Here is a 21173-nt window from a genome sequence, read left to right as displayed (position 1 = left end):
GACCAGATCAGGGCGGGTGTTCAGTCTTTTCATTAAAGACTACGACGATCCGCTGCAGAAAGACTAAGGTCCCGCCAACTTCTGTGTCCGGCGCTCGAATGCCGGCATCCTGACATCGCGGGAACCTTTAAAATCAATGTAGACATTCAAGCACTGGCCAAGGAAGTTGGCAGGGCCATGACCTTCATCTACCGACGTGGCTCCTATGAGTGAAGCTCAGCGGGGCCCGCTGCCACATGCTTGTAAGGGGACATCATCCTTCAGATTGTTGGGGTCCCCATTTATGCCCCTTTAATGAGATGCTGACTAAGTCCTGCTGATGATTTGTTACATTGTATCTCTGTAGGTGAGGTTCCGCAGCAGCGCGAGGCCTCGTCCCCACACTCACATGTTCAGTATTTGTGGCCTCACCTACATCACAGCGTGTCCTCCGCTGAGAAAATGTGGGTTTTGTGCAGTAATTAACTCTGTGGATGTCAAATCCAATATGTTCCCATTCACTGGCAGCAAGCAGAGATGGTGAAATAATGAGAAGTTACGGAACTAATTATATTCGGATCACTATAGAAAGATCTCTGCTTGCAGTCAGGGAAGGGAACCCTTGGCGTTTACAGTAAGATATGTCTTCGCACTACCCCGGTACCAGCCCGCACCTCTGTGAGCAGCACCACGGATAGGTGTTGTGTGACCGCATGGTGTAGTTTGGCTTTTTTACACAATGAGTTACCCGAGAATCTGTCAGCGAGCTGCTCGTGACGGGAAGTTTGATACTATTTTATCTGTATTTTTCTGGGCTCCTCCTTGTTGATTTCTGATCACATGATCTCCACTTTGATGTGGTCATAAATCAGCACAGAGGAGCTCAGGGAAAGATAAGAGTTACAGTCACGGTTTTTGTGTGTGATTTTCTAGCTTCATCCGGTCCTACATCCACATTCCCTTTAAGCACCCAATCCCCTAGCGGCAACTCCACTTTATCCAAGAAGAAAGCTCCTCCCCCGCCCCCCGGACATAAACGAACGCTCTCCGATCCGCCCAGCCCGCTGCCTCATAGTAAGGGCTCGGCTTCCTGGGGTGAGTGGTGAAGGTGACGGGGATCCAGACCCGACCATTGCTGGACTCTGCCTCTGCTCTGCGCTTTACTTCCCATCCTTGAGGATATCTGTCACTTATTACTTTCCTGCTCCTGTACAGCCAAGGAGATACTTTTAGTGGATCCTCGTGGGCGGCACTCTGTGGTCTGTTTAAAGGGCCAGTACCAATGTTCAACTGAAAGGTTGGGCATGCATAGGACCCATATTATGGGCCAGATGATGGGAGTTGCAGAAATCTTTGAGTCAAAACGGCGCCAAATGGATTTTTTTTTTTAATTTTAAGTAGTTGGACCAAGTTTGGGAGTTATCATGGCTGGAGGGTTGGGGTTGGGGTTAGGGTTTGGGTTGGGGTTGGGGTTAGGGTTGGGGTTAGGGTTGGGGCTAGGGTTAGGGTAGGGGTTGGGGTTTGGGTTGGGGTTGGGGTTAGGGTTGGGGCTAGGGTTAGGGTAGGGGTTAGGGTTTGGGTTGGGGTTAGGGTTGGGGTTAGGATTGGGGGTAGGGGTTAGGGTTTGGGTTGGGGTTAGGGTTGGGGTTAGGGTTGGGGTTGGGGTTAGGGTTGGGGTTGGGGTTAGTGTTAGGGTTGGGGTTAGGGTTGGGGCTAGGGTTAGGGTTGGGGTTAGGGTTGACTGCTGGGATCTTCACAGATGCCAGGAATGGAGCTGTGCAGCGCCTCATCTAGACTGGGTGGGGGCTCACTTTACGCTATTTAGAAGGGGCTTTGCAGAACGCCCTTCTCAAAGTAGGTGAGGTCACCAGGGGTCAGATTCCCAACAAACTCAGATGGGGGACAACTTCCAAACTAGGTCCAACCTCTTTAAAGGAGCTGCAGTAGATTTAAAAAAGAAACCTGGCTCCTTTCCTTCCAGAAACAGCGCCACTCATATACATATGTTGTGCCTGGTATTGCAGCTCATAACCATATAAATGCTGCTATAGCAGAAACCAGCCCGGTGGTCCTTCTGGAAAAGAGCAGCTATAGTTTGTTGTTTTTTTTAAATTATTTTTGGGGAAGGGTAGGAGTTTTTTTGTTGTTGTTGTTTTCATTTTGTGACCAGGCTTTTTTTTTTTTTGGCTAGAAACTACATTATTTTTGTCCAGTAAATGATGATGAACTGCAATACCAGACACAGCCTCTAGAGAACAATGGCGCTGTTCCTGGAAAAATTGTCCTTTTTTTTTTTAATAATTGTGTACAGGAAAGCTTTGCCTTTACCCAAAATGCCTCAAACCTGTACAATAATCATTATAAAAAAAAATAATTTATAAAAATCTTTAATGTTAGAATTCCGTGTGGTTCAGCCCAGGCACAAGGCTGTACAGAGCTTCTGTCTTTAGGCCTGAGATCTGCATTAACCATTTCTCCTCCTGTCTGCCGCTCTGTCCTTAGTACTCTCTGCTGTTATCTTGCATTATGTCCCCCTAGTGGACAAATTGTAAACTACATGCCCTGGTTTATAGCTTTACGGGATCCATTATTTTTGCAATGTTCTGGGAAAGCTGCCGCCATCACTTCTTTTTACGTTTTCTTTTCTCCTTTGCTTCCTACTAGCTGTTCCGCACCAGTTCTCCTTTAATATTGATGTTGCCCCATTATGTGACTGAGTGTTATCATATTCCCTCACCAGGTAATGACACTGGGCACAGCCCTGGAGAGAAAACCCTAAATAAGTTCGAGAGACTGACGCACTCTGCCAGGTACGTGCCGAAAATTAATTCATAAAATGCAGTTTTGACAATGGCCACTAGAGGGCAAACCACAAACTATCATTTGCTGTTTTGAGCTCTTTAGCGGAAAGGTTTCTTTGGCGCGGATGTTTTTCGTTTTTCGCTCCCCTCCTTCCCAGACCCATAACTTTTTTTTATTTTTCTGTCAATATGGCCATGTGAGGGCTTATTTTTTGCGGGATGAGTTGTACTTTTGAACGACACCATTGGTTTTACCATGTCTTGTACTAGAAAACGGGAAAAAAAATTCCAAGTGTGGTGAAATTGCATATTTCTGACATTGCGTTTTGCTATTACGGTATTTATTTTGCAGTAATATTACCTAATCGGCGGGATTCTCCGCCGATAATAAACATGTACGGTTACTTTTTATTTAAGTAGTGAAAAAAAAATCAGAACTTTCTTTTAGGATGTGTCTTCAAGGTCCAATGCAGATCAACCTAATCCCACAGCAACAATTTTTTTTATTTTTTTTCTAACCCTTATTATTATTTTTTTAAAATTTTTACGAGTGCTTATTTTTAGCAAATCTTGTTTTAATTTTGAACACCACCATTTATTTTAATAGTTAAAAAAAATTCCACCATAGTTTTTTGGGGGGGTTTTATTTTCACGCCGCTCGTTTTGCAGTAAAAGTGACCCGGGAAAATGAGTCTCCAGGTCAGTACCATTACGGGGATACCAAACTTGTATTTTTCTTTTTTTAGTTTTTTTTTTCCCACTAAAAGAAAAAAATATAGAACTTTGAAAAATAAAAAATAATTTGACTTTTACAGCCGTGGCGATACCCAATATGTTTATTTTTTTATTTTATTTTTTTGGATTGGGAAAAATGTAATAATAGAAACTTTTGTATATCTTTATATGGTTTAAAACATTATTTTTTTATTATTTTTTCCTTGGACTTTAACCTCTATAGGTATGTAGTAAAATTACTGATCCCCTAGGGAGCCCCAGCGACAGGCTTCATAGGATCACCAAAATGGCGGCTAAGGGGTCCTTCATTTGCCCATAGCAACCCATCCGCTTTCTGCAATCTGTCGTGGAGTTGAAGATTTTTTGTTGTTTTTTGATTTGTAATTTTTATTTTATTTTTCTCCTTTTTTTTATTTATATTTTTATTGTTCCCCATAATTTAGCACCGGAACGACAAAAACAGCATTAGGGCCCCGAGTTTTGCCAAAACTACCTCAAAAAGGTAAGTCCTAGCGTGCGTCTATGGGCTGCAATGTACGATCTGGTTACTATGGCCGTTTAGGGATGGAGGGAGGTTGTGGGATCCTCACAGTCTGTCAGGAGAAGACCTGAGGAACCTGACATGGCACCCGACAACGCCATTGATGATAACGAGGCAGCTAGGCCTCGTCTCCATAGCAACAGGTCAGGGCCACAGTGCGGAGAGCTGAGTGAATCGATGCGAAACGGATCAATTTCTCAAAGAATTTACCTCAGAAGTTGGATTCTAAGGAATTCAGATATTGAGGGAGTTAATTTGTGGTCAATCGACCAAGATTTTTACTGCGAAAGGGGTTACAAGAAGCAATAAACTCTTCTACTCGGCTCCTCTACGGCCGCCTTCCCCGGCACCATCGCTGACTCACGTGACCGCATGAGGCCCAGTCAGCAGTGGTGCCAGTTGTCCAGAAAGCGGCCGAAAAGGAGGTGATGGGGAGAATCGCTCAACTCTACCCGGCAGCAATCAGATCACATCGGGGGTTAAAAAAAGTCATCTTGTCCGGCAACAGTGCCCCCCATGTCCATTGTTTGTCTGTGGTATTACACCTCAGTCTTATTTACCCGATTACAATCGGGACTTGTAAACGGATGAACGGATCATTTTGCTTTCTTGTTTGTTCCTCCTCTTTTTCCGAGAGCCATAACTTATTTGTTTTCCCTTCGACATTGTCGATTTTGTTGTTTTGTTTTTTTTTTGTAGTTTTCTATGACGTCGTGCATTTTACCTATAAAAAAAAAAAAAAATCCATGTGCGGTGAAATAGAGAAAACACGTAATTCCGATACTGTTTTTAGTGGGCTTTTTTTTTTTACAGCGTTCATTTTACGGTAAATATCACCTGGAAACCTGATTCTTCTGGTCAGTGTGATTACGATGATAGCCGACTTTTATAGATTTTTAAAAAAATTTTTTTTTTTAAACTTAGTAACCGTTTTTAAATTTGTTAAAAAAATAAAAATTGGTTTGCGTCTCTATTTTCTGAGACCTATAACTTTATTTTTCTGTCAGTAGCGCTGTGTGAGGGGTTTGTTTCTATGCACGACCCGCTGTAGTTTTTGCTGGCACATTACAAAGCGTCGATCACATTGTCTTGCTTTCTCGTGGGGGAAGAGGAGGCACCGCAACAACAACAACGAAAAACAGCAATTGTGATGCTTTGATTTTTATATATATAAAAATAATTCTGATGAATTGGACTACAACAGATGAGGAGAAACTAAATATGCTTTTTTTTTTTCCTTTTTTTTTTTTTTTTTTTTTCAAAAAAAACTTAATATTTTTTCTTTTTAGATGTGTGGTGCAATTCATACAGTTATAATCACATCAGCCTTAGACAATTTTTTTTTTTTTTTTAAACTTTTAAGACAGTGTCTGCAGAATTGCTCTGATTTTTTAGGAAGGAAACACTGGTCGTTAAAGGGTTAACTTGAATGGGGATGAGCGGTAATACCACTTTAGCCCATTGAGCAAAAGAGGCGCTGTTTCCAGTAATGAAGCATAATTTTTTTTTTCCAATGCTGGATAACTCGGATTTCGTAGAACAAATTCCGGTGGGTGTAGAGCCCCTTTAATCACTTGGGCTGCTGGATGTTTTATGTTGGCGTTAATAAGGTTATTACATGATGGCTGTAACCATAGTGTAATGTTCCATCCCCCGCTCTCATCTACTTGTTTTACGATCTCTTTCAAAGTGGCTCTTAGAAAGATAGACACCACTCACCATCTCTCTATGGACAAGTACAGCCCGCAGTCGGACATCTTCCAGAAGTCACCGCAGCCGGGAGACTTGCCTCACAAGCCACAACTTGCCGATCTTCCTCCAAAGCTGCAACCTTCTGAATTCACGCAAAAGCCACACATGGGAGATCTACCACCAAAGCCTGGAGAGCTGCCTCCTAAACCTCAGCTAGGAGACCTGCCACCCAAGCCGCAACTCGGAGATCTACCTCCCAAGCCGCAACTAAAGGATCTTCCACCCAAACCCAACCTGGCAGACCTGGTGCCGAAAGCGCCTGTAGCAGAACCAGCCCCCAAACCTCCAACCCCGGAGGCAAACCAGAATTCTCAGCCTCCAGCCGAGGTGATTCATAACTCGCAGCCGGCCGACCATACACCTGTCCAGAAACAGGGCTCCGAAGCTTCCAGTGACGGTCCTCCACCTCTTCCAGAAACACCGGTGCCACTGCCTCGCAAAATCAACACAGTAAGTGTTACCCATCACAGATGGCAAAGGTGATTGGTGTGGCCTCCATATAGCAGAACCTCCGGGTGTTACATAGGTTGAGAAAAGACCCCGGTCCTTCAAGCTCAACCTTTCTCTACCAGTTGATTGGGGGTTTTTTTTCCCTTAAAGGGGGTTTCCTTTTTTGCCTACATTATGCTTAAACCATGAGGTCATTATATATATATATCAGGACAAATCAAATTGGGGTGATGTGGTGGAAACATCAATTATACAATTCCTCCGTTGTTTTTTGGGTTTTATTTTTACATTTTTCTGTTGATGGACCTTTGTGGGGTTCTGGAGTGTTTTTTGCGCTCTAAGGCTTCTTTCTAAGGCTTCTTTCACACTTCCGTCTTCCAAATCTGCACAGGATCCGTCAGGACGTTGAAATGACGGATCTTGTGCAGATTGTGGAAAACGTGTGCACTTGGCCCGTCTTTCCGACGGACCCGTCGAGGCTATGTGCACCTGTTGTGTATGCGTCTTCGCAGCGGTTTTCCGATGCGAAAACGCATACACAACACAAACAAGGTTAAAAAAAAAAAAAAAATCACAGTATTCTCACCTACCGGCGTTCCCACGCAAGCGATGCTCCCGGCAGCTAGCGTTCCTAGTAATACAGAAGTCGCGGTCTTTCGCAATGTTTTACTAGGAACGCTAGCTGCCGGGAGCATTGGTGACGCTGCGCGGGAACGCTGGTACGTGAGAATATTGCGTTTTTTTTTTTTTTCCCCCCACATTCTATCTTGTTACTATTGATGCTGCATAGGCAGCATCAATAGGAAGAGAGAGAATTTCCCTGATGGGAAATTCTTCCACGCATGCTCAGTTTGAAAAGGCGGGACCCGTCACTGGATTCCTGCTTTTGACAGGCAGCGATGCATCCTGCGCCCATAGGCTTCCATTGTAGCCAGTGACGGGCAGCGCAGGATGCGTCTCTGACCGATTTTCCAACGTGCAGAAAAAAGCGTTCCTCTGAACGTTTTCTCTGCCCGACGGACCGTTTTTTATGCAGGATCCAGTGAAAGACGGATGAAACGGACGGCCATCCATCACAGTCCGTCGCTAATACAAGTCTATGAGAAAATGCAGGATCCTGCATTCTCAAAAAACCACGGATTGTGACGGGACCTGAAAGACGGAAGTGTGAAAGAGGCCTGAGCTGACATGTTTATTAGTAGTGTGTTTGTGGAAAATAGAACGTTTTGATTGCTTCGTATCAATTTTAGGGAGGTGCTGCAACTGAAAAACAGTCATTTTGACAATTCTAATTTTCTCTCTTTTATGGTGTTTACCTTACGGAGTAGTTTTACATTTTGATCAGATTTTTTACGGATGCAGCTATACCAAATTTTCTTTTGAAATCTTTCATTTTTTTGTACCTGGGAAAAAAAGAAGGTGATTAATAAAACATTTATATTTTTTATAGTTTTAAAAACTTTTTTAGCCATTTTGGGGATCTTGAACCAGCGACCTTGTTTGGTCTAAATGCAGCTCTGATCGCTGCTGTTACAGATGCCGGCTGTGTAACCTGCCTGACTCTGCACCACCGACAAGACGCATCTCCGATGAGTAGCAAATTTTCCTCTATACACGGGGTATATATCTTTTCATGTTTTGTTTTTTCTTTCAAGGGGAAAACCAAGATGAAGAGAGCGAAGACGATATACGATTGCCAAGCGGACAATGATGACGAGCTGACGTTCTCTGAGGGGGAGGTGATCATAGTGACAGGTGAAGAGGACCACGAGTGGTGGGTGAGTGTCCGTAACAGAAAGCCTTGTATTACCTGTGAGTTCAATGGTTAGGGACCCGATCCCACAAGTAGGAACATTGCTGTCTTAATGCAGCAAATAGATAATGGTTTGCAGCAAAGGATTAGTGAGGCCATTCTGTGTCGACTTGGTGTAAGGACGCAGTTAGATCGGTCAAGATTATAACGGATGGTCGCTCTCCTGACCCGAGCGTGACAGCAACATAGATATACATAAAGGTGTCATGCTCGAGTCAGGAGAGCAGGCGGCCAGTCCTTGTACTGCAGTGTGATCTCTGTCCAATTTATACGGCTGTCTGACTGGCGAGAAACTCTACTGGGTGTGAGGGCGCGACCCTGCAAGGTGTGAGGGCGCGACCCTGCAAGGTGTGAGGGCGCGACCCTGCAAGGTGTGAGGGCGCGACCCTGCAAGGTGTGAGGGCGCGACCCTGCAAGGTGTGAGGGCGCGACCCTGCAAGGTGTGAGGGCGCGACCCTGCAAGGTGTGAGGGCGCGACCCTGCTGGGCGTGAGAACGCGGCCCTGCTGGGCGTGAGGGCGCGGCCCTGCTGGGTGTAATGTAAGGGTGCGGCCCTGCTGGGTGTAAGGGCGTGACCAGCTGGGTGTTATGTAAGGGCGCGGCCCTGCTGGGTGTAATGTAAGAGCGCGGCCCTGCTGGGTGTAATGTAATGACGCGACCCTGTTGGGTGTAATGTAAGGGCGCGGCCCTGCTGGGTGTAATGTAAGGGCGCGGCCCTGCTGGGTGTAATGTAATGACGCGACCCTGTTGGGTGTAATGTAAGGGCGCGGCCCTGCAGGGTGTAATGTAAGGGCGGGACCCTGCTGGGTGTAATCTAAGGGCGGGACCCTGCTGGGTGTAATCTAAGGGCGCGGCCCTGCTGGGTGTAAGGGCGCGGCCCTGCTGGGTGTAATCTAAGGGCGCGGCCCTGCTGGCTGTAATCTAAGGGCGCTGCCCTGCTGGGTGTAAGGGCGCGGCCCTGCTGGGTGTAATGTAAGGGCGCGGCCCTGCTGGGTGTAATGTAAGGGCGCGGCCCTGCTGGGTGTAATGTAAGGGCGCGGCCCTGCTGGGTGTAATGTAAGGGCGCGGCCCTGCTGGGTGTAATGTAAGGGCGCGGCCCTGCTGGGTGTAATGTAAGGGCGCGGCCCTGCTGGGTGTAATGTAATGACGCGACCCTGTTGGGTGTAATGTAAGGGCGCGGCCCTGCTGGGTGTAATGTAAGGGCGCGGCCCTGCTGGGTGTAATGTAATGACGCGACCCTGTTGGGTGTAATGTAAGGGCGCGGCCCTGCAGGGTGTAATGTAAGGGCGGGACCCTGCTGGGTGTAATCTAAGGGCGGGACCCTGCTGGGTGTAATCTAAGGGCGCGGCCCTGCTGGGTGTAAGGGCGCGGCCCTGCTGGGTGTAATCTAAGGGCGCGGCCCTGCTGGCTGTAATCTAAGGGCGCTGCCCTGCTGGGTGTAAGGGCGCGGCCCTGCTGGGTGTAATGTAAGGGCGCGGCCCTGCTGGGTGTAATGTAAGGGCGCGGCCCTGCTGGGTGTAATGTAAGGGCGCGGCCCTGCTGGGTGTAATGTAAGGGCGCGGCCCTGCTGGGTGTAATGTAAGGGCGCGGCCCTGCTGGGTGTAATGTAAGGGCGCGGCCCTGCTGGGTGTAATGTAAGGGCGCGGCCCTGCTGGGTGTAATGTAAGGGCGCAGCCCTGCTGGGAACCATTGAGGTAAGGGCAAAACTCTGCTGCTGGGATTACTGGGTGAAAGGGGAAGGTACTGCAAAGACAAGTGGGAGAAAGGAAGAAGTTCTTCTATGACTGTCATGTGACATTTAGGGCCCGGTCATAACTACTGGCTGACATTGCTGTATCTGTGTTAGAAGGGGATACCTAGCTGCGACTCATAGGGGGATAGAGGCCCTGGTATAGCTACTGGGAAGTGGATAGACGCCGGTATATTTTATGGTGGAAGTAATTAAAGACTGATTTTTGAACTTTTTATTTCTCCATTTTTAGATTGGTCACATCGAAGGAAATCCAGAACGAAAAGGAGTCTTCCCTGTGTCTTTCGTCCACATCTTGTCAGAATAGAACCTGGATGTTGGGGGTCCGGCAGCGTGCGGCGCGGTGTCCCGGGCTCGTCCCTGTGTCTGTATATAAGCTACCGTCATCCAGTACTTCCATTCTGTGTATCGTAAATGTACTATGTTATCCTGCCTCTGCCAGTATTACTATACCCGGACCACCACCACCTCGCTACTTTGGCCCCCCGGTTATATCAGTACTTTACCCCTTTGGGCAATACTTCATGTCCTGCCAGAGCTGTCTTGTCCGTATAGATACAATATATAGATATATCTAATATGCACTCGCTCCCTGATCACACGTCCGTCTTCAATTCCAATATCACACACAGCACTTAAAGCGCGCAAGTCCGCTCCAGCCGCAAAAATCACCCCACGTATTTATTACGGATAGAGCAATTTCAGGATAGTTTTTGAAAAAAAAAACATAAAAAAAATGAAGAAGTCAAAAGTATTTCTGTGCTTCATTCCTTTTATTTTTTGGACTTTTTTTTTGCAACAAACATAACTGTTACTTTGCTGCAAGTAGTAAAGAAAAAAAAAAAGAAAATATATTTCTATCTAAAGGCTTCTTTTATTAGAAGTGATATACATATATATATAATATACATAAATATATATTAAAAATAAAACAAAACGACATTTCCGTTTCAATCCATACGACCGCGAAGCAATTATTAGTCTGTTTACAGTATGCATGCGTTATCGGAACCACATAAAAGAAAAAAAATAATAATAATAAAAAAAGAGAAAAAAAACTCCAGAATACTTGAAACCTGTAATAAAAAAAAAAAAAAAAATACTTTGTTGTAGACCAAGTCGTTCTGTAGCTGTGAGGATCAAGGGGAATATTTTTCCAGTAGAAAAATCTATTTGAAATAGACAGTATTACATTAAATAAAAAAAAAAAATGCGGATCAAATCTTTGTGGCCGACGGGCCTTATGGAAATAAATATGTATGCCTATGTATAATTTTTTTTTTTTTTTTACTTTTTTATTATTTAAACTGTACCATAAATTATTCATAGATGAAAAGTGGAATGGACTTAAATGTATATTGTTAGCTACATAGAAGCGAATCGAACCTTAACACGGAGGTATTAGACGCTGCGATTAAAGGTGACGGCACGACTCCCATCTTGGGCTGTTTGCAGGATCCTATGGTTCAGGCCTGATCATTGTGTTACAGACTGGAACTTGTTCATTGTGGTGATTGTTTAGATAGATATAAAAAAAAAAATTGTACATACTGTAGAAGTGTTTCCTTTTTATTGTCTTTTTTTTTTTTCCAATGTACCTAGAAAAAATGATTTTTTTTATTTTATTTTTTACTTTTTCTAATTTCCGTGCACTTCTAAGATATTTTTAAAATTTTATTTTACGTGCCATTTTTGGGGGTATTTTAAAGGCACATATTTTCTGCATATACAATTGCTTTATTTATACCGTTTTGTTTTTGTTTTTTTCCTGGCCAAAATATTCAAGCAGTTTTAATGTGACAATTAGGGGAGAAGATAAATAAATTTGGCCGCAGAATTGCCAATAGTGATAAGTCTATCAAACTTTGCATAGAGAGGGGAAAAAAAAAAAAAAACATTATTTTTCGAGTATTTCAGCAATACCCTCAGAGCCACCACGTCATGGACCCACCTGAAGGAAATGAGATTTAGTAGGACCGTAGCTTCTCCTCCTCCGTCTGTGGGGAGTTTACCTTGCGGAGCAATTTAAGAACATGGTACAGTAATACCGTTTTTAACACGAAGTCACAAGCTCATTTTATTAATCATTCCATATTTTAAATTAATAAAAATGTTTAAAGTGATAAAAAGTAGAAAAAGTTGTGTTTTTTTTTGTTTTTCTTTATTATAAAACAAACAAAAAAATCTCATAAGGAAAATAAAAGAATATAAATACCTGGCAATTAGTGACAGAGATTACTACAAGTCAGCCTTTCTTCCTAAAATACCCCCCCCCAAAAAAATTGGAAATGAGCCTGAAAGGCAAAAGAAATAAAAAAACGGAAAAATCCACCAAAGTTTGTTTGCTACTTTTAAAATGTTTTCGATGGAAGTTTTTGAAATCTAATCAGTCTGGAAACTATTATGAGACTCCACAAAATATGGGGGAAAGGTGTTTGGCACAAAGGGTCATTTGGCCTAACCTACAAAAAGAAAAAAAAATGTAGGATTTTTGGGAAGAGGTGTAATTTATAAGTCATGGACACCAAATCAAAATCTGGAACATGTACCATGTGTTAGACACAGAGGTGAGCAAAAAGGGTCACAGGACTTTAGCACAGAGGTACATCTTTGCTCCATGGCCGCTCAACCAGAATCCTGTGAACCTTCTACGTGGCAGCATCCCTGACAGCTCTTCTGATTAGTAGGCCCATCGTGCCACAATGTAATGCAGTGGTGGAGACACATCGGCAGGAAGTAAGAGCCTCGTAGGGCTGTGGTCTGGCATCTGCGGACTTGGCCACTGGACCAAGACCGGATCCTTTCTTAACTCTAGTTATATACACTGCTCAAAAAAAAAAAAAAAAAGGAACACTTGCACAACACAATGTATCTCCAAGTCAATCACTTCTGTGAAATCAACCTGTCCAGTTATGAAGCAATGCTGATTGTGGATCAGTTTCTCCTGCTGTTGTGCAGATGGAACAGACACCAAGACAACACCTATAAAGGAGAGGTTCTGCAGGGGGTGATTACAGACCATTTCTCTGTTCTCATCCTTTTTGGCTATTGTTTTGGTCACTTTGACATTTTGTCATTACTCTCACCCTTGAGCTACAGTAGCATGAGGCACAAGGTGTCTGCAACCCACAGAAGTTGCTCAGTTAGTGCAGCTCATCCAGGATGGCACATCAATGCGAGCTATGGCAAAAATTGTAGCTGTGTCTGTCAGCATATTGTCCAGAGCATGGAGCAGAAACCAGGAGATGTGGAGGGGGCCGTAGGAGGGCAACAACCCAGGCCACTAACATCCATGTGTCTACTCAAACTGCCAGAAACAGACTCCATGAAGGTTTTATGAGGCCCGATGTCCCCAATTGGGTGTTGAGCTCACAGCCCAACACCGTGCAGGCGATTGGCAGATTTTACATTGGCACCCTGTGCTCTTCACAGATCAGAGCAGGTTCACACATGTGACAGTCTGGAGACGCCGTTGATAACATTCTACTGCAACAGCATGACCAGTTTGGCAGTGGGTCATTAATGGTGTGGGGTGGGATTTCTTTGGAGGGCCGCACAGCCCTCCATGTGCTCACCAGAGGTACCCTGACTGCCATTAGGTACGGAGATGAGATCCGCAGACCCCTTGTGATACCATATGCTGGTGCGGTTGGCCCTGGATTCCTTCTGAAGCATGACAATGTCAGACCTCATGTGGCTGGAGTGTATCAGCAGTTCCTGCAAGAAGGCGGCATTGAAGCTATGGACTGGCCCGCCCGTTCCCCAGACCTGAATCCAATCGAGCACATCTGGTACTTCATGTCTCGCTCCATCCACCAACCCCACATGGCAACACAGACTGTCCAGGCTAAGCTTTAATCCAGGTCTTGGAGGAGATCCCTCAGCTGAACATAAACCAGGAGCATTCCCAGGTCATACAGGCACGTGGAGGCCACACATTACTGAGCATCATTTGATTTTTTTTTTACTTTGATTTTGTGTAACTTTCCAACTCCAGACCTCCATGGGATACTAATTTTGGTTTACATTAATCATTTTTATTCAACACATTCCATTATCTAATGAATAAAGACTTGCAACTGGAATATTTCATTCAGTGATATCTAGGATATTCCCTTTATTTTTTTGAGCAGTGTATATAATATGGGCATCTTGTGTGCCACTTGAGCTCCTGGATTTGTTATTACCTTGCTGCTAAAGTCCACCAAGAGGCATCATATGACCCGATCTTCAACTCCAAGCAAAGGAGGTAATGATACAGTTCTATCTACACTAAGTGTATGGGGCAGTTTAAAGGGGGTTAAAAAAATAAAAATGTCCTAATTTTCCTAAAACCACATCACAGGTTGTCTGTGGAGCTGCAGTTCTGCCCCATTCAGTTATATGTGGAAGTGTTTTTTCTAATCATAGACAACCACTTTAAAAAGGTAGGATCAAGATTGGGAAGGATATTCTGTGCATAGTATTTATAACATCCCTCAATAACATTGAAGTTTTTGCGCAGAAAAAAAAAAAAAGACACCCGTGACAGTATCCACATCATTCGCAGACTGCTGTGTCACCACTAGGGGGCTCTCTTCCATCAAAAATCTGTTGGATATGGGAATTAGAGTTTGTTCAATGAGCAGACTACCCCAAGGAATTACACAGATATTGACATATCAGGGGACTTTTGCACCATGATGTCTTAGAACCGTGGGCACTTTTCCCATATAATAAGACGTAAGTTATAGCCATGAATGCTTCAACTGGGGTTTTATCCCTTATTTACACTGCTTCTAATATCAAAATGTAGAATGTATGTCCGATGAGGAGTAATTGCCAACACCTCTTTATAAGGCTGAATTCACTTATCTGTTGTAGACATACCCCGTAAGGTTTCATTAATCATTACGGCAGTGTCAAAAGATAGTGTACCCAGTTAGTGACTCAGAACAGATTCTCATGCTTTGTGGATCAGACTGCCATTGACGTGAATCAGACAGCAGCATGATGTGGGGACAGAGGCCCTGATTCCAGCAATGTGTCAGATTACTGGGTGCAGCAGTTGTGAGAGGTTTCCTTTGCTGCAGACCTGTGAACGCTGAGCTGTGTATAACCCCACCCATACCGCTAATTGTATAGTAAATGCGGCCAATCAGTGCTGGGACATGGTTCGACCATAAGGCACAAGACACCTAGTCCTGTAATGATAATCTTTCCTGCTGATAAAATGAGTGATTTATCAAACCAGCAGCACACAGCCTAGTAAGTAACATCACTGGAATCAAAGTCTCTGCCACTACATTACACTATTTAGCACAAACCTGCTGAGAGATTCTTTGGATCCTTTAATTGTACGACAATGCGCCATTGTTGAAAGAATTAAAGAAGTTCAGATGATTCACCTCTTGATTTTGAAGAGGTGATTTAAAAAAAAAAAAGCCCAAGACCATTCTAATATCAGAACATGATTTACCATAACTGTTTAATAAAACCCTTTAGGATCAGTTCATTTTTGTATAACATTATGGCATTTGTTTACACCAGTTTGACTGTTGGGAAATAATCAAATTTGATTTTGTGCATCACCTGGGACCTTTGTTTCAGACTCAAGCATATGACAGTCAGGGCAGAGATCCCATTTACACAAGATCTCATGTAATCTGCAAGGGGGACCAGTCACCAGATCAAAAGTGACCAGTTTTTTAGTTTTGTTTTTTTATTTTAATCCTGCTGCTCCTGTGAGTGTTCATGTTCGTTAGATTCAAGTGTTTGTGCAGATTGTTATGGCCTTTATAAGGGGGTGAAGTGTAAGAATGGATGACCAACAAGGCTTACTCTAGGATTTAACCACAAGGCCTCCATCCATCCTGAGCAGTTCTAGGTCATGAAGTTGGAGCAGATTATGCAGGACACTGGTCCATCAGTTGCCTGTGAGCCCTGTAAACTATCTTAACCTGCTGGAATCCCCAGGACATCTTCCACTTTGTAGGCCTGCTGCAATATCATTGTCTAGTCAAAAGCCAGCAGGTAGGACGAAGCTCAGGAGGTCCTGTCTGGCAGCCATCAACAACCCATGTGGTGGCTGAACCTGGGTCCTACAAGATGATTTGCTTGTCATTAGTCATGTTTTAGGGGTGCTATGGGAGCTGAAGAGTATTCAGACCAAAGATGTTATCAAGCCTGTGGTTTAAAGCGCCCAAGATGACAGCCTTCTTCATGCACACCGTGGTCAACTGGACTGTATGAAGCATCTTGACAACACCTTTGGTCAGACAATTAATGGGAAGATTCTGCCATTCAAACCAGTCTAGGGATTTCATTTCAACCTTTGTTGACAGGACACTAAACCCAAGACTGATTTTCTACATCGCCATACTTTTAATACAAATAATTTTAAACATAAAGCAGTTTACATCACTGTTGTGGCAGAATTAGCCACAGACTATACACAAAACTGTATAGAAACTAAAGAATGCTTAATATGTCAAGGTGGAATGTTCTTCAGTTCACCAGGATTGGCTTTGGAACTTGTTTCCTGGCCAAGGTGCTCAGTTTTCTTTCCACTGATTTTACTACACCCACTGCAACAGTTTGCTTCAAATCCCGGGCAGCGAAGCGTCCTGCAGTCAGAAAATAAACCAATGGATACCAAAAGTTATTAGATTGATGACCAGTTGTTGGCCACCCGACACAACTTCTGGATGAAGTAAAAAGACACCTACCTAGAGGTGGGTAATCAAAGAACCTCTCTACAACGAAGGGTTTAATGGGTTTGAGGGTTACAATGGCTGAATCTCCAGACTTCAGTTGATAAGGACTATCCTCCAGCTTTTTGCCAGACCGACGATCGATCTTCTGCTGAAGCTCTGAGAACCGGCATGTGATGTGGGCAGTATGGCAGTCTATGACTGGAGAGTAGCCAGCTTTGATGAAGCCAGGATGGTTTAGAATGATGACCTACCAAAACAAAGACCGTCAATTTAACCAACTACAAGAGCTACCACGATTTTAAGAGTTGAGGACGTTCCTTACCTGGGCAGTGAAGCTGGTAGCCTCAGCTGGAGGATCACTCTTCGAGTTTCCAGCAACATTTCCACGTTTCAGATTCTTCACAGCAATGTTCTTGACATTAAAGCCTATGTTATAGCCTGGAAATGCCGTCTGCACAGGCTCATGATGCATCTCTATAGATTTTACCTCAGCACTGAAGTTTGATGGTGCGAAGGAGATAGTCATGCCTGGTTTAAGGATACCAGTCTCAACTTTACCCACAGGTACAGTGCCAATCCCTTAAGTGATAAGAAACACCGTTTTAAATAACTGACAGAACTTTGGATTAGGTTTTTCCCCCAGTCTAAGTATTGTACCTACAGCTAGGTCATAGCAGCACCAGAAGCTACCTACCACCTATCTTGTATACATCTTGCAATGGCAGTCGTAAGGGTTTGTTGGCAGGCCGGACTGGAGGAACAAGGTTATCCATGACTTCAAGTAGAGACTGTCCTTTACTAAATCCATCTTTTCGTTTCACTTTCCAGCCTATGAACCATCCCATCTGTTGAGGATACAGGAAGTACCAAGTGGATATTAGTTAACCAAGGATCATGCCAAAGATTTGTCTAAAATATTTTAAAAGACTAGTCTTCAGCATGACCAGTTAGATTTCACATGCATCTTAAACCCAGATTTCCACAAGTGGGGACCAAATAGGATAACACGTCCCTAGTGTTTGCGAAAACTCAGAAGGCATCAAGTGGCAGGCGGAGGGCATTTTGAGACAAACCTCAAAAATTAGACCTTGACTTACCTTCTGACTTGGAGAAGAGATGTTTTCTCCAGTCCACCCAGATACTGGCACAAAGGGAATAGTATTTGGGTTGTAGCCGATCTTCTTTAGGTACATGGTCACATTCCTTACCACTTCGTTAAACCTCTTCTCGCTGTATGGAGGATCCGTCAGGTCCATTTTGTTCACGCATACAATGAGTTGCTTGACACCCATGGTGTAGGCCAGTAGTGCATGTTCCCTGGTTTGACCATTTCTGGACACCCCAGCTTCAAATTCACCAGTGGCTGCAGATACCACTAGAAGAGCAACATCAGCCTGAAATAACAGACCAATAGAGAATATGAACCTTTAAGGGCAGTTATATGGCCATATAATCTGAACGCAGAGTATTGGTTGGTGGCTCTCCCGAGAGGACCGCTGCATAGAAGTACATGAAGCAGTCATGCTCAAGTCAGGAGAGCTGCCAGTCTGCACTGTGGCCCAATTTATACGGCACCTTAAAGACTTACTGATTAAGCTACACAGTAATAAAACCGCACAGTGGCATCCAAGTTACACAGCAGCTTTATGGGTGAAAGTCAACACGGCAAGACGTTATACATCTGAGCGTTGACTTATAGCATCTAGGACACCACATACCTGGGATGTGCCAGTGATCATGTTCTTGATAAAGTCTCTATGCCCCGGGGCATCAATTATTGTAATTGTGAACCTATTGGTTTGGAACTTCCACAGGGAAATATCAATGGTTATCCCTCTCTCCCTCTCCGCCTTCAACTTGTCCAAGATCCATGCAAACTTGAACGAGCTCTTGCCGATCTATATGAAGATACAGTAATGGCCACCACCGTTAGAAGACCTTATACACAAGCAGTTTATGAGAGCACATGAAGAACTTTCTTACAATAGTGGGAGCTTAGGCTACGTTCACATTTGCGGTGCGTCGGGCGCAACCGCGGCGAGGCATGCGCCCCTATATTTAACATGAAGGGGGGCACATGGACATGAGTTTTGTGACGCATGCGTTTTTTGGGCGCAAGCGTCAGGGCGCAGAGGACGCTGCTTGTTGCATTGTTTTTTGCACTATAAAAATGAACGCATGCGTCACAAAATGCAGCGTTTTGCATGCGTTTGTTTGCGTTGACGACACAGCCCCGCACAACGCAAATGTGAACGTAGCCTTAGGGCAAGACTTCAAGATAACACTAGGCTTCCCATCACCATTAACAGAAAATAGAGTCCAGAATGAATAGAAGGGGCACCTATTACAGGAAGCTGCAACACCCAGTCTCCCATGGTGGCACTGCACATGCTTTACAGATAAACACAGATTACAATAACTTACTAGACAGACAGAGCTCTGCTTGCCACCATAACTAGTAGCCTTCATTGCTTCCTTCCACTTTTGAAGGCTCAGTGTATGACATCAAGCAGAACATTTGAAGATAAAGCCATCCCCAGGTATATTGGGCTTCTAGTGCTCATTACAATAGATTTTAGCTTAACACATGCAATTTGTGCTCTCATTAGGCCATGTTCACACAGCACATTTTATGCAGCTATAAAATTAAAACAGATCTCATGGACAAAAAAAAAAAAAAAAAAAAAAAAAAAAAAAAGAGTTTACACATGTGAACATGGCTCAAGACTGCATGTGCTATAGTATCACATCAGCAAGATTTAGGATAATACTATAGTCAGATCAATAGCCGGCTCTGGTACCTCACACTGGGGACCATAGGCACAGCATCCTAACATATTGATGACAAGTTCTCCCTTTCCCTGGGTTACACCTCAATCCCCCACCAAACCTGTAGAAGACCCCACACCTCCATACTAACCTGCCCTGCCGCAGCCTCCAATTTCTCCAGAGACCTGGGGTCAAAGCCCCCACATTTGTAGATGAGGTGCCCAGTGGTGGTGGACTTCCCAGAGTCCACATGGCCAATGATGACCACATTCAGATGAGTCTTCATCTTCTCAGCCATTAATCCTCTTCTCACTCCTCACAGATCTCCTGCTCTGCCCTTGTGTGGTGAGGACAACTACTCTCAGCAGGGTTATGAAGCCTCAGTGATATCACATGGACCTTCCTCACCTGCAGACAATTTGGTTCTGAGAGGTCCAGGTTCTTCTAATTAAGTCTAGTCCCATTAACCCATTACTCACTCCATGATGAGGTCTGTCTCATATTCCAGAACTACCCAGCCGTCTCTGACGCTGCCGGAAACCATCATGGCGCCAAGTGGCCCCTTCCAAGTCCCATCACTACATGCGTTATATCAGGGGTGTCAAACTGCATTCCTCGAGGGCTGCAAACAGGTCATGTTTTCAGGATTTCCTTGTACTGCACAGGTGATAATTTAATCACCTACACAAATAATGAGTTGGTGATTAAAGGAAATCCTGAAAACATGACCTGTTTGCAGCCCTCGAGGAATGCAGTTTGACACCCCTGCGTTATATGCTTCCATTGATTTTGCAGTGATGTTTGACGCCTTTCTTTTCTAAAATTTACATTAAAAAAACACAATTTTGTTATTTATAAACTACAACAAAAAACAAAACAAATTGAGTGAACTCCACGTGTTTGTGATAATTATCACCTGAAAATGTGAATAAACCCCAAGGCTATGTTCCCACCATGAACTTTTTGATGTTACAGATTTTCCGCACCATTTCTGCGGCCATTAAACAAGTTTGATTATTTGCATTTTTTTTTCCAAAAATACACAGCTTTAAAAGTCCGTCAAATATTAGTTTCTGAGTTTTGATGATGCAGATTTTCAGCAAAAATTTAACGAGGATACTCGCGTTTTTGGGTTTGCGTTTTTAGCGCACTTTTGACTGCAGTTTTTGTCTTTTTTTTATGTGTCATGTTACAAATAAAGCTGCTTTGTTTTTGATACTTCCTGGTATTTGGCTTTGACAAAACTTTATTGATCTAATTTATGTGCGGATTACAAGCGTTTTTTAGCTGCGGATTTCGGCCTATAGGCCGGGATCACACATACGCGAGAGACGGCCGAGTTTTGCAGGTGAAAACCCAGCTCTGGCGCCGGCACTCCGGAGCGGAGCGTGCAGCCGCACAGCAATACATGGAGCCGCACGCTCCGCTCCGGAGTGCCGGCGCCAGAGCTGGGTTTTCACCTGCGAGACTGCCTTAGGGCATGTTCACACTGAGATTTTTTAATGTGGTTTTTGGAGCAGATTCAGTGTCAAAATCCGTAATTAAAAAAAATCTGCAAAACCATTCTTAACAAACTCCAACTCATTTACACATGTTGCCTTTTTTACCACTTGGTAGAACATGAAAATGCCACAAGTCAATTCGTTGACGTTCTTTCTGTTCATAAATCGCTGCCAAACCACGATTTTTATTTTTGTTTTTGCTGAGGATTTTTCATTGTTGGGCTATGTTCACACCAGGCTTTTTGCAGCGTTTTTTTTTCTTGCAAATGTTCAGCTGTGTTTTACAGCACCAGCAGAGTCTATGAGATTTCAGAAGTCTCCTGCACACACATTGTTTATTTTTTGTCAACAGGATTTTGCGCTTTGCATGTTTTTTTTGTACAATGG

At 44.0% G+C, this 21173-nt stretch overlaps 2 protein-coding genes across 5 annotated transcripts in view; one reads left to right on the top strand and one right to left on the bottom strand.

Moving 5' to 3' along the window:
• ASAP1 (ArfGAP with SH3 domain, ankyrin repeat and PH domain 1) overlaps positions 1-10650 on the top strand; it is a 346099-nt gene extending 335449 nt beyond the window's left edge. For 3 of the 4 annotated variants that reach the window (XM_069731924.1, XM_069731925.1, XM_069731926.1), the window contains 6 exons: positions 913-1074; positions 2720-2789; positions 3959-4017; positions 5747-6258; positions 7914-8036; positions 10053-10650. In XM_069731924.1, coding sequence (XP_069588025.1) covers positions 913-1074; positions 2720-2789; positions 3959-4017; positions 5747-6258; positions 7914-8036; positions 10053-10127 — 1001 coding nt within the window. In that variant the 3' untranslated portion in view covers positions 10128-10650. The remainder of the gene's footprint in view (positions 1-912; positions 1075-2719; positions 2790-3958; positions 4018-5746; positions 6259-7913; positions 8037-10052) is intronic. The other variant, XM_069731927.1, reaches the window with a different exon arrangement.
• Positions 10651-16257: 5607 nt separating this feature from the next.
• LOC138643132 (elongation factor 1-alpha) lies at positions 16258-19646 on the bottom strand. The gene is made up of 7 exons (XM_069731923.1): positions 19436-19646; positions 18234-18413; positions 17613-17909; positions 17210-17360; positions 16838-17094; positions 16528-16762; positions 16258-16425 (listed from the first exon to the last, which is right to left on the bottom strand). The coding sequence occupies exons 1-7, from the start codon at positions 19580-19582 to the stop codon at positions 16307-16309; spliced, it is 1386 nt and encodes a 461-aa protein (XP_069588024.1). The 5' UTR covers positions 19583-19646; the 3' UTR covers positions 16258-16306.
• Between the last annotated feature and the right edge of the window lie 1527 nt (positions 19647-21173).

Source organism: Ranitomeya imitator, chromosome 6 (assembly GCF_032444005.1).
Source record: "Ranitomeya imitator isolate aRanImi1 chromosome 6, aRanImi1.pri, whole genome shotgun sequence".
Classification (NCBI taxonomy): Eukaryota; Metazoa; Chordata; class Amphibia; order Anura; family Dendrobatidae; genus Ranitomeya; species Ranitomeya imitator.
Note: the sequence above shows the minus strand (reverse complement) of the source record. Positions and strands in the feature narration are given on the sequence as shown.